This window comes from Nannobrachium achirus (assembly GCF_963921795.1).
Source record: "Nannobrachium achirus genome assembly, chromosome: 5".
Lineage (NCBI taxonomy): Eukaryota > Metazoa > Chordata > Actinopteri > Myctophiformes > Myctophidae > Nannobrachium > Nannobrachium achirus.
The window spans coordinates 26,567,254-26,585,538 of record NC_137814.1 but is presented as its reverse complement, the minus strand read 5'-3'; the positions used below and the strand labels follow the sequence as shown (position 1 = coordinate 26,585,538).

Here is an 18,285-nt window from a genome sequence, read left to right as displayed (position 1 = left end):
ACTAGAGTGTGTTGTGATGATGATGATGATGATGATGATGATGATGAAGAATATGTTGTTTGTCACCGCGACCGACTAATTCTTGTGGGGGTCCGCTCACTATCCCGACGGGCCGCTGTTCCGGCTAGCGTGGGCAGGTTTTTAGTTACTGAGGTAAGGTTACTGAGGTGATGATGAACCACAATCGTTTGGAGTGGACCAGGAGGAACCAGGACATCACGGCGTGCGGACAATCGGTCCGGCCGACGGCTAAGCAGCGTGAGGACCGGGACATCACGGTGCGTGATCGGGACATCGTGGTACGTTGACCAGGACGACTTGACGGCGACCCGCGAAGGAGCCGTATCACGGCGTTTGGAACCGAACCGGCCCGGCTCCGCGTCACCGTTTGGAAGAGCCTGCCCGCTTGGAGTTGATCGGCGTCTAGAGAACCGAACCGGCCCGGCACCGCGACGCCGCTTGGAGAAGACTGCCCGTTTGGAGTTGATCGGGGACGGGGAGAACCGGCCCGGCGACGCGGCGGCGGCACCGCAGCCAGCACGTTTGAGCCACTTACCCAGCGAACTATCACCGTTTGCCGTTTGGAGCAGTCTGCACCGTTGGAGTTGATTGAGCAGCGCTCAAACGGTGATCATGATGATGATGAGTAAAATGGATAGTCCCGCTGCTGTTGTAGCGCAGCGTCGCCATCTTTGATGGTGAAGTAGAAATTACAGCGACCCACTCGTTTGTTTGATGTGATGATGAAGCTGCAGAATAATGTAACGATAGGCAGGCAGACTAGAGTTGTTGGTGGGTGATGATCACAACACAAGTAGATAGTGTGTCACAAACACACACCCTGGCTGGCTTGCTTCAGTCCATTGGTTTCACTTCAGCAGGGGGTACACTAATCTGACAATGGCGCCATCGTGTGTAATAAAGGTGAAATTGACTAGCCTGGACCTTTTATATATACTCTATGGCCTGGACGCACTGAAAAGCATTTCGTCATAGCGAGTTATTATGAATTTCATATTTGAGCCATTTGAGCCATGGTTTAGCAATATTGTGGTTCATGGGAAGCATTTGTCTTTGTTTTTGGTCACATTACTTGTTGAATATGTGATTTCTGACTTATTTTTTATCAGAGAAGCAACAAACTTTGTCACAAGATGGGTGAGAGTGTAATTAACCTAATTAAGTAATTAAGGCCAAACTCGGGAAACTCGGGGTTGGCACAGCGGTCTATTTGAAAACAAACTCGGGAAACTCGGGGTTGGCACCATATGTGTTAACTCATTTAGTGCCTTTCCCGAGATGTCTCGCGAAATTCCCTTTGATGTCCGTAATAAAAGTAATATATTACTGTAACGGCGGTTATCCTACCGGGTACATGCGCGGAAGGTCCCGAGACGATCTCCCTCGCTGATTTATCATCATCACGGATCCACGAGCACAAAATAGTAATCCCATAACATTGAGGCAGACGGGGAATCTCATCTTTAATGTCCATTATCTCCAAACAACACTTTCAAAGCGAGGATGGCAGTAGATGCTCGCTTATATAACACATGTTGAAAAGCTCTGTTCCGCCATTACACAACACCATGTGGACGATGACCGCTTCCTGTGAATGACGCGATGACGTCAAACCGGAAGTGTTTAAGCTATGGACTTCTGGCCTTCAAAATAAGAGACTGGCCGTTTATGGAGCCAGCGAGAGGCACACTGGACATTTTAATCCGTTAATTTCTGGGGCACAAAATGAGTTAAAAAAAAAGAGAAATATGTATTTAGTTTAAAAAACAACCTTTTTTGAGACTCCAGTGTGACAAAAACGCATCACATATGCTGCATGGAGGCAGGAAACTTCCTGTACCTTACTCAAATAAAAGCCTGAAACTGGACTGGAAAGACGCGCACAGTGTTTTTAATTCCTCCAACTACAGATCTAGGGTCAGATTGACTGATTTCCTGGCTTATTTTGAGAAGCCAAACCGGATCCCGGATCAGCAGCTAGGGAATTCAGTAAATTCACACTCTTTTTTTGTGATATGCCGAAATGATCGTACATTTGAACATTTTTGGAATTATTGATACATCTGGCAACACCGATTACCATTCTGTTGAAGTCATACTAGGTCGAATCGCAGATCTCTGTGTGTACACCCTGAGACAAAAGAAAGTTGTCATGCAATACACATATCTCAGGTCTTCAGCCAGTAGTTAGGACATGCATAGCCGGAACATTGCTGACAAATAAAAACAAAATAATTGTTGAGAAGCTATTACACATTGTTCCCACCGTGGTACAGTACAGTACAGAAATGCCGAACGAATTCCAGATCCATTAACACCGATATGATAATTGACTAATGATAATACAAGTCCTGTCTTCATCATACACTCATGTAAGATCTAGCCAGTAGTGTTGCTTGTATATGTAAAATCAGCTCGTCAAACTACTCACCAGTTCGCCGCTTCTATTTCTGAGGTGACCAAAAAACGAAGTCAGTCAGCGTGAAAGTCAGTAAGCGTATTCCCACACTATCTGACTGAGTACTGCAGTGATAGAGGAAGTGTTTACGTCATAGATAACCACAGTACAGTACATGCAAACATCGGAAATGTGTATTATTGAATCGTCATTTGGGCCTGTCGTTTCACATGTGTACTGTTGCTCCTAGCTTGTGCGTGTTCATTGACATTTACAAAAAAGTTTCCACCACCACGCTGTGGTTTCAAGTGTGAAGGTTCTGTGCAAGAGGATGCAAAACAAAGTGACAGACAAAATGTGCATCTTTGGTATTCACTCAGACCTGTTCCCTTTTTGTATTTCTCCTGCTTGTAAGGACATCATCTGTGTCTGACAGAGAACCACAGCACACCATGTCTATGAACACTGGCGGTAACACAAAAGCATTGTTGAAAATGAAAATGATAACAGTTCCTAATAATATAGCAGGCAGTATAAGGCATACAAAGTAGACTGTTTCTGGGTTTGACAAGCACAACAACCAGGTGATGGGGAGGAGAGAGAGAGAGAGAGAGAGAGAGATAGCAACATGGAACATAAGGCATAATGGAAAAGGCAAATGCCCTCTTTGTGCACTCTGTCCTTATAGAGCCTTTCCACTTGTGGGAGTAAAGATTCTCATATAAGGGAACTTCCATTGTGTTGAGTCTATATGCAAAGCCCATGATGATGATAAGTACTAGGCCTATTTTAAATGATTATTTTTATGTGCATGTGGGGTTTATGAAATCACAATACATTATTTACATTTTGTGGATCCTCGTGGGAAGGGCGTGACTCCAACATAGATACCAGACTTCAACATGTGACGTCAGTCATCTATGATATCTCTCTGATTGGGCACATTTTCAGCACTAGCAGAGCCCCATTGACTGCCATTATAAAATGTAAGTAATGTTTTTCAAAAAGTATATAAAATAATTACATTCTGTGTGCACACAGAATTTGGCACTGCTCAGTCCAACGGCAACACCTCATTTTGCCCAGATCATATAGCCTTTTTATTCAGTTTTGAGGGGAGTAGCATCCGTTTGTGTTGGTTGAAATATTGGACACATTTTTGGTGGTTTTGCTATATTTCTTTTTTCTCTGCTGTTAGATGCATTTGGGCACCGCTGCTGAGATAGGGGAACGAACGCTGGGCATGTGGAGGTGGACGTCGGTGGTGTACCTGGCTGTATCCTGGGCATGAAGAGGAAGACATGCAGCCGGCCGTGGGGCCGGCTGTTAGTTCCATAGAGTTATATATCGGTTATCTCTCCCAGGTAGCTCTCCCACTGCTGTCAGGCTCTGTGTTTAGGGGCGGCGGCTCTCAGAATGTATATCTGCCGTGTTTCAGTAGCAGGGAAAGACAACAGGAAATTATCAAAAATAGACTGGGGAGACGGGAGTGCATCGATTTATGACTACAGACTGAACCACCTTTGTCCATTGAAACACCTGTTGCATCAATTGGATTTTCCCAACCTTATAAAGGACTTGGCCTTAAAAGAAAGCACTGATCATAAGTCAAATATACAACGTGCAGCAGATTGTCAGCAACAGCGTTATTATTATTATTATTATTATTATTATTATTATTATTATTATTACTATTATTATTTATCACCACACCAGGACACCAATGATTTCTATACTATGAATCTTATAAATCAATATTATTCGACCATTTCGGCAATAAAGTGGCATGCACTCATAGACTGTATAAAAGATATGGACAAAGCGAAGCCATTGTTTTCTATGCAGCGCAAATGACAATATGGGTCCTTGGCATGGGTGTTGCCATCATAGATTGTAAAGGCATCAGAGGATGCTATTGGCTGCCAACGGTCACGTGCAACCGCAGGGATACATGGGAGAATGTGGTCGGAGCCTCCCGAAATACAGCACACGAAGAAGAACACAGTATGTATGTATGTATGAAAGTGTTAATTAAGGTTAGAAAACTAATGGGGTCCAATTGGCCGGAGGGGAAAACAGAGCAACTAGCGGCCAATCATAGGAAGTTTTAGTTCCGTATTGGAGTCATTTTAAATCGGCGGAACTATGCCCCTGCATGCACTCTGTATGACGCTTCATAATACCTGATTTGCGCACTGTTGCCTCATTGAAAATAGCTGATCTGCAAGCTCACAACATGTCATGCTTTCATTGCTTTGAGGTTTGACAGTTGCTGCTAAACTCATTGTGTAAATGGGAGGAGAATGCACAGCTAAGTGGGATACTCGGTCATTATCTTGTGTATAAACTAAAACTTGTGTCCCTGTGTATTCAAATCATCAAGACATAAAAAATACATGCAATACTATAGACGATATCATCAATAGGAGCTGTAGGCTGAAAGTATATTTACAGAAAAACAGCAGGGGTAATTTATTTTGGAGAGCTAGAAGACTTCTCATGTCTAGGTTGGAGATCCACAGTTGCAAATTGCAGACAGGTGCTCTTTTGTGGCGGTTGAAGGAGGGTAGGAAGTCGTACTTTTTGATTACTGTTGGTAAGGCATTCCCAGTGGTGGGAAAAGTAGGAAGAAGTAAAAGTCCGGAATTAAAAATGTACTTGAGTAAAAGTACAAAGGTTTTGGCAATTTGGCATCAAAATGTACTTAAAGTTAATGTAAAAGTACATAATGTTTGAAAATAGCAGATCTACAAGTGCACAAGCTTGCAGATCGGTTATTTTCAAATAGCCTTAGGTATAAAATAGGGCTAAAGTGGTTTATATATGTTTTAGAATATTATAATTTATATCTGCAAAGTAACTAGTAACTAACGTTTTCAAATAATTGTAGTGGAGTAAAAGTACAATTGGTTCTGAAATGTAGTGTAGTAGAAGTGAAATTGGAAATAAAGTACAAATACCTCAAAATTGGGTTAGGGTTAGGATTAGGGTTAGGGTAATCTCTCGAGACAGCCTCAGAGAACGGAAGAGAGACAGACCGATAGGTGTCGCACTTTCTTCTTTGACGATGGGTTCCCAGATTGGGGTTAGGGTTAAGAACAGTACTTAGTTAGGCTACTTTACACCACTGGGCAGTCCACATTTTGGTGGAATAATATAATAGAATTAATTCATTCCCATGCTGGATATGGGGGAATGAGATCAGTGGAGCGCCATCAAAAATAACAGATCTACAAGCTCGCAGCACGCTGTGAGCTTGTATATCTGCAATTTCTTCAATAGTTAAAGCATAAAATAATGCGTAATAATAATGTGTTCCCAGTCTAAATGGGTTAAACCCCCTCCCACTAAGAACATTCATGGGGGGCCCGCAGTGAATCCTTGTACCCAGGGCCCAGAATTTGGTGCGACACCCCTGCAGGCAGACAGACAGCCAACATAAAAATAATTATAATATTATTGTAATACTGTCAAACTGTAATGACCTCTTAACTTAAGAGAAATGTTTTTGTGTCAGTCCCACTAGCTCACAAATAAAAACCTTTCAGCAAAGAATAATAGCAGATTGAGTCTAGGCAGCAGTTTGAGGTGGCGATCCATTCAGATGCCAGGAAATATGGTTGTATAGGCATATAGAACCTGTCCAGGAGAACGCTAACATGGAAGGGAATGTAGCAAAAAATGAATATGATCATGTTTGCTGTTACTATGCTGATGGTATTTTTCTTTTCCGTTGAGTCATATTTTTTCTTCTGCAGAATCCATATGATCTGACTGGAACAGAACCCAATGATCAACAGTGAAGCAAGGAAGCCTAGAGTCAACAGAATCACCAGGCTTAAAGGGAGATCCTTATCTTCACATCTTTCAAAGCATGTCAATAGTTCTCTGGTGGCGGCGGATTTACGGTACCAAATAGACAGTGACACCACTACAGTCCAAATGGTCAAACACACAGCGAAGGCAGCCTGTTTCTTCTTCCTCCAAGACCTGGCCTGAAACGGGAACCTGACCAACAGGAAGCGATGGACACTGATGGCGGTGCTAGTCAGGATGCTGGTGTACATGTTGACGTAATGCACAGACATGAGGACAGTGCAGAGTTGGGTTATTTCCAGGCCGTAGAATTCATCGTAGATCCGGAACGGGAGGTAGAGGATGAGGGCAAGGTCTGCCACAATCAGGTTGAACAGTTAGATGTGGGTGTTTGTCCAGGAGTCTCTCTTGACCATGAAGGCCCACAGTGCTGCTATGTTGAGGACCAGACCCAGGACGAACAACAACGTATATCCCACACCTTCAGAGTAATGCCCATGCCATGTACTGTTCTCCAAAGTAGGCCTACAGCTGATGTTTGCATCCATGTTCATCTGAGGAGGAGGAAACATTACCATTCTGTCTATTTAAAAAAAGACAAAAGTTCTTGTGCAATACACAGATCTCAGGTCTTAAGCCAGTTTGTCCTGGAGGGTAGGACCATGCAATTTGACTTAGATTGTATTCTTATAATTTAACTTTGGAGTTACGTATAACTTCAAACTCCATTTTAACCATGTTAGATTAATTGAACTCTTGTCCTTGGTTTAGGTGACTGATGTTGTCCTTCTAATGTGTGGGGAGACTGTGTTTTTGGAGCTGTGTGGAACAGAAGCTCCCTATACGTGGCCGTGTGTGTGGCCGTGTCTGTGTGTCTGTCTGTCTGTCTGTCTGTCTGTAGCCTACAGGACCTTTTGTGACCACACGAGGGCGCTGTTGTTCAGGCCAGGCCAGACACCCACACACACACACACACACACACACACACACACACACACACACACACACACACACACAGCTCCACTTCGAACAGAGGTTCGATTTTTTCATTACTTTTTCCATTTATCTTTTATGTTTTTTGGGAGAAAAAGAAAATAATAAAATAAAATAAATGCGAAAAGTAATTGAAAAAAAAATAGTAAGAAAGTATTTGTCACTAGAAGCAAGCAAGGAAGGGGGTTTTCGATAAATCCATCATTGTTAAAATGGAGTTTGAAGGTACAATGGGTTTGTATAGGAAAGGGGCTTGTCTGTTAAAATGAAAATCAAGCATCTAAATACTGAATCAAGCAACTTCAAAACTAACTGGGCTGCTCTTTTGCCAGAGAAGACTTTAAAATTAAGTGAAATATCCCTTTAACTACCTTGATAAGGGCTGTTTCAGTACTGCGGTTAGCTCTGGAAAAAAGACTGACACACATCATACAGCTTGTGAATGAAGTGATAATACACTGACAGTTGTTTTAGGGCATAAGTTGCCAGCACGATGTTGCTATGATCACGTCAGACTGTGATGAGCTATTGTCAATATCCAATAGATACTTATGTATCCAAACCAATATCCAATATATCAATATACAATTATCATTTGCAGGGGGGGGGGGGGACTTGTCAAGAGACCAAGTAAAAAAAAAAAGACTTGCTGTATCTATTGCCTCCTCAAGATCACTGGAGTTACTGTAATATGAGAAATTATTACACATTGTTCCCACGGTTGTATACAGTACAAAGGTATGGAACCAGATCTATCAACACAATAGAGTATTATTGACCAATATGATTGCGACCGTAAGGTCGCAGTTTAGTATGAAAACCTCCACCGGCCGTCCGTCCGTCCGTCCGTCCGTCCGTCCGTCCGTCCGTCACACACGTCACACCTTTGCCCTGCTCAATGTATACATACGTGTAACGCCTGATACTGAGGTGATGTGTCACTGTGACATCACAGATACTGAGGTGATGTGTCACTGTGACATCACAGGTGAGATCGCAGTGATGTCAGATACTCAGAGCAGGGATCTCCATATTTAGGCATAAACAGGTGACATCACAGTGATGTCAGATACTCAGAGCAGGTATCTCCATATATGGGCATAAAATGGATTCTGTTAGGGATCTCCATACTGTATATGGGCATAAAAGGGATTAGTGATGTCAGATACTCAGAGCAGGGATCTCCATATATGGGCATAAAAGGGATTAGTGATGTCAGATACTCAGAGCAGGGATCTCCATATATGGGCATAAAAGGGATTCAGATGGAGATTCAACTTCAATGAGTAACAATGGCAAACTGTCAACTGCCCGTATGTCTTGATAATTGGTAAAACAAACTTTTGGCCTATTTGTGGCTTATCATCACATCCAACCATCTTAAGATACTCAGCTAGTGGGGAATGCTCTCTTCCCTGGTGAGAATTGCCCCTTTATATAGGGCTTGTTTGTGTATTGTATGACGTCACGCCACATCATCAGCTGTGGACTCTGTGATGTCATCGTATCTCCATATATGGCCATCTCCGTATATGGAGATATAAGTCGTCCATGCCCAGGTATGGGCTGGTGAGGTCAGACTTTGTGTGATGGGTAGGTTATCTCCATATATGGAGATTCAACATTCCAGGTGTAACTATGGCTGCCCGTATGACGTGAGAGGTGGAGGCTGTGATATTTGTGGAGATAAGCGACCAACGGTCGCTTATCTCCCGATTAGGGAGTCTTACTGGTAATTTACTAATGATAATAAAGTCCTGTCTTCATCATGTATACATAGGCTACTGATAGTTAGTGTTGCTTGTATAATGTTTTAAAATCAACTAGTCAAACTACTCACCAGTTCACCAGTGCTGTTTCAGAGATGACCAAATGTATTTTTCAACGCAGTCAATGTGAAAGTCAGTAAATGTGTAAAGACCAGTCCACACCAATGCCAACTTGTTGCAAATCCTTGCAACAAAACCATTTTAAAGCCTTTCCACACCAATTCCACACCAACGCCTTGCAACTACCATTGGGTACCTGCATGTTTGCGCACCGTAGTTGTTGCAAGTCGTTGAATGTTGCAAGGAGTTGTGTCACAAAGCATTGTTGTGGACTTGCATCTTTGGTATTCACCCAGACTTTTTTTAAATGTCTGCTGTTTGTAAGGACAGACTATGTAGACCAGACTTTCTTCTTTTTTTATGAACATTATACTATTCAATCTGGGCTCCTTCTTGTCACACTTCAAATCAAAACACACTCTGCATTGACATGATGCCCTGCCAACTCTGACCCTATAATCTCCATGGGCGTGTTGTGGGGAAAGGCCCTGAGTTTTATCTCTCCTGTACAGAAGATTTAGTGGACCTGCTAACCTCTGCTTTTAGAGATGAATTTCAAAAATGGGAAAACAAATCTTGTTGCTATCGAACAAAGATTATTATTATAAAATCATATATTGTTTCTAAACTTTTATTCTGGGCAACAATTTTTCCTCCTCAAGACCAGACATTGAAAAAATTAATAAAACATTTATTCACTTTATATGGGGGACCACTAGAGAGGTGACCGAAAGAAACCTGCTCTATAAAAGTAAAAAGAAAGGCGGGCATGGAGCTGTGGACCTTGGACATAAATTGTAAAAATGTGGCATCAGGTTTTAGAAGAAGGGCTTTGTGGATAGGTCGGAGAGGCACTGAGCTGGAGCTCAGTACCATATTTTAAAGTCATGTACCGGTATGGCAGTGGTTCTCAACCTGTGGGTCGGGACCCAAATTATTTTGGGGGCTCCCCAGATGATTAACTTAATGTGCAACATTGTTTTCTCACTCAACCCGTCGTATCTTACACTGTAATGGCCTTCCGATCGCCAAAATAAGCCTGGGTTTCCGAAGCTACTGTAATGGTAAAATAAATGTAATATTTTAATTTCAAGTTTTTACCCAAAATAGTAGTTTGTAGCTTAAACTATGAAAAAATGACAAAACTACTCGACGTGCCACACACACATAAGGTGAACTACCAGCAAGCTGCATCAAAATGAAATCTCCATACACCTGCAATTCACGCACCTACTTGTTTTTTAATGCTTCCCAACAATGTTGTATACAGTACATATTACAGTATGTTTAGTAGAAATAACATGATTAACCATGACTTGATTGGTTCTAGACACAGACAGAAAGTGCAATCCCTGAGTCTTGCCCCAGAATTCGGAGCATTACGAAAGTCTGACGTCTCGTTAGTCTGGCGTGCGGTTAGGGTTAGGGCAGTAGGGGTGTGTGTCCAAACTATTTTCAAAAGAGGCCACATTAGAAAAGATTAAAACACCCAAGGGCTGACTATATCCCCTGAAATAATGTTGATCGGACCATAACAAATGTGGCATATCGCATTTAAACAATTTTATATAACTATCATCATCAATATTTAATATCAATGGCCTTTTGGCAGGTGTGTGCTCTGAACTAAACACAACACAATCAGCCTTATTTTACATTACCAAATGTAATCAAGTGTGCAAGGTAATTTAATACCTTGCACACCTTTAATAAAATAGCCATTCTTGTTTGATGGTGTTGGCGGGCAGTTTATAATACATCTCAGGATGCCACGGCAGGCACAGTCCACATAACATTTGTTTCGGGACGCATTTGGCCTCCGGGCCGCAGTTTGAACTTCCCTGGTTTAGGGTTAGGGTTAGGTTTAGGGTTAGAGATTGAGTGTTAGTCAATGGGGAGAGTTGGACGAACACAATGTCAGAGTAATGAGACGCCGGAACGCACCCGAACTTTGGTCCTCCAGGGGACGAGACCATGACCTTTCAACAAAAAATAATAGCAGATAGAATCTAGGCAGCAGTTTGATGTGGCGATCCATTCAGATACCAGGACATATTGGTGTTTAATAGGCAGGTTTGACCGCCAGTCTGCAGGCGTTTTGGTGAGTATGTCCACGAGCAGGGCAACATGGAAGGGTGTGTAACAGACAATGAATATGATCATGTTTGCTGTCACTATGCCGATGATATTCTTCTTTTCTGTTGAGTCATCATCTTCCTTCTGCAGAATCCATATGATCTGACTGGAACAGAACACAATGATCAATAGTGGAGCAAGGAAGCCTGGAGTCAACAGAACCACCAGGAAGCTTACTGGGAGAGGCCTATCTTCACGTCTTTCAAAGCATGTCTGTAGTTTACTGGGGTGATTAGACTCACAGAAAACAGCACACAGGGTCACCACTACAGTCCAAATGGTCAAACACACAGCAAAGGCAGCCTGTTTCTTCTTCCTCCAAGACCTGGCCTGCAACGGGAACCTGACCACCAGGAAGCGATGGACACTGATGGCAGTGCTGGTCAGGAGGCTGACGTACGTGTCGACGTAGTGCACAGACATGAGAACAGTGCAGAGTGATGTTACATCCAGGCAGTAGAAGGCATTGTAGATCCGGAATGGGAGGAAGAGGATGAGGGTGAGGTCTGCTACAGTCAGGTTGATCAGGTAGATGTGGACGTCTGTCCAGGAGTCTCTCTTGACCATGAAGGCCCACAGTGCTGCTATGTATACGTTGAGGACCAGACCCAGGACGAACAACAACGCATATCCCACACCTTCAATGTTATCCACATTACAGGTACTGTTCTCAAAAGTCGGCCTACAGCTGATGTTTGCATCCATGTTCATCTGAGGAGAAGTAAACATTACCATTATATTAATTGAAAACTGAGATATGATACACAGATCTCAGGTCTTCAGCCAGTTTGTCCTGGAGAGTAGGACCATGCAACTTAAACCAGACTTTATTCTTGTTATTTGTTCAGCAGTAAAACCTTTTGGAACATCTAAGCGTTGATTTAGATTACTGAGTTCATCAGACAACACACACATGTACCGGTACATAACTATATATCACCAGCATAAGTGTTGGATGCATTGTGTTTCACTGTATTTACATGTTTGATATTCATTTTTTTTTTTCAATGACTTTTCCATTTATTTTGTATGATTCTTTTAGGAAAATGAAATAAAGTAAACAAATTCAATGAAATAAATCAAAAAAGTAAAACAAATTAGAAGGACAGTATCAGTCACCAGAACCAAGGATAGGTGTTTTCAACAAATCCATCATAGTTAAATGTTTGAAGTTACAATGGTTTGTCTGTTAAAATGAATATCAATTATCTGGCTGCTATGCCAAAGTAGATGTTAAAACACATTAAAGTAAAAATATCCCCTTAACTACCTTGACGAGAGCAGTTTCAGTACTGTGGTTAGTTCTAAAACAAGACTGATACACATCATATAGCTTGTAAATGGAGTGATAATACACTGACAGTTGTTTTTAGGGCTTAAGTTGCCGGCACATTGCTTACAAATGTTGCTATGATCACGTCAGACTGTGTGACCAGCCATTTTCAATATCCAATGTGTATGTACAGTATATGTATCCAATATCCAATATATAATTTGCTAAACAGTGTCAGACACACTGGAACATTTTTGGCAGAAACTTGTAAAGAGTTGTAAAGGTCTGTTCATACTTTCTCCGAAACCGAACTTTTCATCAGAAAAGTCCGGTTCGAGGACGAAATGACGTCACTCACGACTTCTGAAAAGCATTACCCCAAATTAAAGTTCGGAAAAGTTTGATTTCTGAGAGACTATGGACAGGCCTTAATAGGTGAGAAATTATTACACATTGTTGAACTATACAGAAGAGTCGAACCAGATCTATCAACACAAGAAATTAGTAGAAAATGTATTGATATGATAACTGACTAATGATATTAAAGTCCTATCTTCATCATGTATATATGTACTGCACTGTTATCCAGCAAGTAGTGTAGCTTGTATGATGTTTTAAAATAAACTAGTCAAACTACTCAGTTCACCGCTGCTGTTTCAGAGGTGACAAATGTATTTTTAAACAATCAGTCAGTGTGAAAGTCAGTAAGCATACCCACATCCTCTGAAGCTTCAGTGACAGAGGAAGTGTTTCTGCCATATAAAACCATGCAATATACATACTATGTATGTACCGGTATACAAGACATCAGAAATGTGTATCATCATGAATCGTCATTTGGGCCTGTTGTTACCTGTGTGTTGCTCCCAGCTTGGTCGTGTTCTTTGCCATTTCCTAGAAGTTTCAAGTGAAGGTTCAGTGTAAAGACCAGTCCACACCAATGCAACTCCTTGCAACTGCTATTGGGTAATGGTTGCAACTTAGTAGTTCGTTGCATGTTGTAAGAAGTTGCATTGTGTCTGGACTAGACTTGTTCCCTCTTTTAAATGTCTGTTGTTTATAAGGACAGACTATGAGGACTAATGGGTATCAAAAAAAACATTGTTGAAAATGAACATTATACTATTCAATCTGGGGCCCCTTCCTGTCACACTTTTAGAATCAAAACACACTCCGCATTGACATGGTGCCCTCATTGCCCTGCCGACTCTGACCCTATAATCCCGATCTGGAATGGGGGAACCCTGGGCGTGTTGTCGTGGGGATAGGCCCTGAGTGCTCTCTGTGTCCCCCTGGTGGATGGAGGGAGGCCCCTGGTGGCATGTGGCACAACGTTTATCACACCTTGTTCTGGTGTAGAGAGCTGTTTGCGGTGTCACTGTGTGGACATCTACCGCACTCTGCAGGGGAGGTGTGGGTCGCACATGAAGGATGTTCCTGCTCTCCACGTGCCTGTAATATGACATCTGGAGCTATATTTTTGTCCATCCCTTACACCTTATCTGTTTTTTTTTTTACTAAGGGACGGTCCGTTTAAAATGAATAATTGGTATAGTCCATAAGAGGGGGGGGGTCATCAAATATTTATCTGAGCAGTTGGGGGGGCCATGGTTTTTTTATTTTGTCTGTAGGGGGGGTCATGCAACTTTAATTAGTCGAATGTTGTAATTAAAAATGCTTAGCTTTGTTGTTTATCTAAACAACATTAAGTTAGTATATCAAAGTTTCACCCCTACATAGTTGACTCAACTTGGTACATTCCAGTCCTACACGTCCCTCGGCCCCGCCCCCTCCTCTGCTCTCCACTGTTCAATGCGTTGTTGTGGACATTCACTGCGTGCTGTGCTGCTCACACAGGAGTTTCCTGGTAGCAGCTGGATACATATAGGCTAACAAACACCTTATTTGTTGTCACAACTCGAAATGTTCACTTACCAAGAGAGGATTATAAGCATACCTCCAGTTTTTCCCCCCAAAAAAGAAAAGCATGTAGAAAAAAAGGTGTGTAATTCTCTCTCTCACTCTCACTCTCACACACACACACAGCTGCAGTGGGAAGGAGTCAAGGAGAGAGAAAAGACTCATGCATACTTTGTTTACTGCTTGGTTTTCATATCATGGAAAATGGATCACAGTTGCTCAATCTTTCTTTAGTTTGGAGTGTTGTTGTAACCCCAAGAGGGCACCTATGGAACCAAATGGACCCCCAACATCAAATAGTGTGTTATAAAATTTGCCTCTAGGTATTGATAAACCTATAGGCTATAGCAGCAATTATGTTAAACTAGTAGATCCTATCTAGTAAAATAACGGGTGGCTCTTAATAGCCGCTTTGTGAGTTTCTGTAACCCAGAGAAGGGATAATATGGACCCTCAAGGCTGTCATGGGTCCAGTGGTGGAAAAAGTAGTCCAATTATTTAAGTAAAAGTATCAATACAATAATGAAGAAATACCCAGATACAAGTAAAAGTCTGGAATTCAAAATGTACTTGAGTAAATGTACATAAGTATTGGCATCAAAATGTACTGAAAGTACCAAAAGTAAAAGTACTCATGCAGAATGTCCTGTTCTTTTCTGATCTTTTGAAAATAGCAGATCTACAAGCTCACAATGCGTTGCGTCTATTTTCAAATGGCCAAAAATGTATAGGCTATAGGGCTGAAGTGGTTGATGTAGGTAATCCAAATATACAAAGTAACTAAAGTTTTCAAATAATTGTAGAGGAGCAAAAGTACAATATTTGTCTCTGAGATGTAGTGGAGTAAAAGTATTACAGTATTGGAAATTGGAAATACTCAAGTAAAGAACAAATACCTCAAAATTAAAAAGTACAGGACTTAAGTAAATGTACTTTTACATTATTTTACATCACTGCATGGGTTTCTCCTGTTGTCTTGAATACAAAAAAACATTGTTTATAGTGGGGGGGGGTCATGCATTTTCCTCAAGTCTCTCAGGGGGGGTCACCCAAAAATATTTGAAGGGTGTGGGGGGGCCAAGGAAAAATATAAAAATGATATCACATGTGAACCAGCACCCCCTAGTGGAAAAAAAACGAATGGTCCCTAATTTGAAAGATATGTTAAAATACTTCAAACAGCTGATCTACGACACATTGTAAGCTTGTAGATCAGCTATTTGAACTATTTATAGTAATAATATTGGAAGTTGGGGAGCTTTAGGCCCCCCTCCCGGGGTTGGCCCTGGAGGACTTGTAACTTTGTTCTAGGTGTTTTTAGTTTTAGTTTTTTCTTCCAAATGAATCTAGACACGCACAAATTCAAGTGTTTAAAAAAAAAGCTTTGGGACCCCTATAGGTAACATTTTAAATAAATAGAGCAAGTAAATTAGACCTTAATTAGAATAAAGACAATTGAAGGTCCATCCACCTATTGAGCGCCTCATACATTTATCTTAACAGTGGGGAGTAGTTTAAGGAGAACACTTTAGCACGAGTATTGGGTATCTGGAGGCCCAGGTATGTTATCACTTTATCTTTTTAGATGCCAGGACAGAATAACGTGACCGACAAGCAGTCTCTAAAAGTTCTTCTGGGATAGGTGGTTCCGTTTGAAAAAAATTCCACCAATGCTGAAAAGCTGCTCATATAGCACTGGCATGGACACACAGTGTTATTTTACACAGTAATGGTGAAATAAAATGAATATACATTAATTACAAGTTATCACCCAACATGGTAGTGTGTAGCTTAGTTTAACTATTAACTTACTAACTTACAAAACTACTCGTCATGCCACACATATGAATGTAGTTGAACTACCAGCAAGCTGCATCAAAATGTAGTTAAACTACATAGTTCACCTACAAGTATTTTAATGCTCACCAACAATGTATACATAATATTACAGTATGTTTAGTAGAAATGACATCATTAACCATGATTTGATTGGTTCTTGTCACAGACAGAAAGTGCAGTCCCTGAGTCTCGCCCCGGAACTCTGGTCCTCCAAGGGACTAGACAAAGACCTTTCAACAAAATGTATGAGCAGATAGAATCTAGGCAGCAGTTTGACGTGGCGATCCATTCAGATACCAGAAAATATTGGTGTTTAATAGGCCTTTTTGACCGCCAGTCTTCAGGCGTTTCGGCGAGTATGTCCACGAGCAGGGCAACATGGAAGGGTGTGTAGCAGACAATAAATATGATCATGTTTGCTGTCACTATGCTGACAATATTCTTCTTTTCTGTAGAGTCATCAACTTCCTTCCGCAGAGTCCATATGAACTGACTGGAACAGAACACAATGATCAATAGTGGAGCGAGGAAGCCTAGAGTCAACAGAACCACCAGGAAGCTTACATCCAGAGGCTTATCTTCACGTCTTTCAAAGCATGTCTGTAGTTTACTGGGGTGATTAGAACCACTGAAAACAGCACACAGGGTCACCACTACAGTCCAAATGGTCAAACACACAGCGAAAGCAGCCTGTTTCTTCTTCCTCCAAGACCTGGCCTGAAACGGGAACCTGACCACCAGGAAGCGATGGACACTGATGGCAGTGCTGGTCAGGATGCTGGTGTACATGTTGACGTAATGCACAGACAGGAGGACAGTACAGAGTGTGTTTTTTTCCAGGCAGTAGAAAGCATCGTAGATCCGGAAGGGGACAAAGAGGATGAGGGCGAGGTCTGCCACAGTCAGGTTGATCAGGTAGATGTGGGTGTCTGTCCAGGAGTTTCTCTTGACCATGAAGGTCCACAGTGCTGCTATGTTGAGGACCAGACCCAGGAGGAACATGCCACACCATGCCACACCTTCACTGGTCTGCACACACGTGACGTTCCCCACATACAGGCTGACGTTCCCCACATTGGTGCAGTTCTCATCCATGTTCATCTGTGGAGGAGGACAATTGTCATTATGTTAATTTAAAACTGTGCAATATACAGATCTCAGGTCATCAGGTCAATCAGTGTGTTCCGGAGAGTGTAGGACCATGCAACTTTACCGGACCTGTTATGTTATCATTTTTGTTATCACCTTCATGTCAGTCTGGTCTTTGTTCAGCTGTAGAAGGTTGTGGACGTCCAGAGGTTGATGTCAGAGCAATTTACATTACTGGGGTCATCAGGTGAAAGTGAGATGTACATGATATATGGCGGGGTCTATTTAATGGAACCGAGTGGTATTCACCAGCAGTGGACCAAGAACTGACCCTTGGAATAAGTCCAGAGACACTATATGAGACAAAACAGTAAACACATACAATGTCCATGCAGAATAGGAAGAGAGCTACAGTAAATACCAGTAAGATGCCCGAGGGGATGGCGAGAAGCGATGCTGACACAATATGTCCATATATGGGCATTCCCAGATATGGGCTTAATATATATCTCCATATATGGATTGGGCATAAAAGGGACATGGATGGAATTAATTTGCAAGTGTGACTTGCGTCGCGACAACCACACTGGTTATGATGAGACTGACACAATATGTCCATATTTGCATTCCAAGATATGGCTTAATATTGATGACATCAGGGCAAGGTCAAGGACAGAATTAATTTGCAAGTGTGGTTGCCGTGATGCGAGTCACCCTTGCAAATGAATTCTGTCTTGGCCATATGGAGCGTGACATGAGGCGTGACTGACTGAGCGAGTGACTGAGTGACAGACGCACATGAACTGCAGGTTTTCATAAATGCGACCTACGGTAATGTTTTTGTATCAGTGCTACTGAACACACTTTACGCCTGTGTGTGGGTTTGACCAAATATTGAACAAAAGATAATTATTAAAAAGCGATTGGGGGGGATGGAGGGAAAGGAACTGGTTGGAATAACGTGTTCCTTC

At 41.9% G+C, this 18,285-nt stretch overlaps 4 protein-coding genes across 5 annotated transcripts in view; 1 reads left to right on the top strand and 3 right to left on the bottom strand.

Moving 5' to 3' along the window:
* The window catches only part of LOC308285878 (histone H1-like), a gene marked incomplete at both ends in the record, with an annotated part of 500,380 nt that overhangs the window by 173,191 nt on the left and 308,904 nt on the right, over window positions 1-18,285 (top strand). The gene's annotated exons all lie outside the window — the stretch shown is intronic.
* On the bottom strand, window positions 5,947-6,612 carry LOC308286078 (G-protein coupled receptor 35-like; the record flags this gene model as incomplete). Its single annotated transcript, XM_080727038.1, has 2 exons — window positions 5,947-6,058; window positions 6,332-6,612. Coding segments are annotated over 2 exons (393 nt in total), but the record flags the coding sequence as incomplete, so codon positions are not given.
* Window positions 10,975-11,898, bottom strand: LOC308286077 (G-protein coupled receptor 35-like; the record flags this gene model as incomplete). The annotated part of the gene is made up of 1 exon (XM_080727037.1): window positions 10,975-11,898. One exon carries the CDS (start codon window positions 11,896-11,898, stop codon window positions 10,975-10,977), a length of 924 nt encoding a protein of 307 aa, XP_080583163.1.
* On the bottom strand, window positions 16,361-17,320 carry LOC308286076 (G-protein coupled receptor 35-like; the record flags this gene model as incomplete). Its single annotated transcript, XM_080727036.1, has 1 exon — window positions 16,361-17,320. The coding sequence occupies one exon, from the start codon at window positions 17,318-17,320 to the stop codon at window positions 16,361-16,363; it is 960 nt and encodes a 319-aa protein (XP_080583162.1).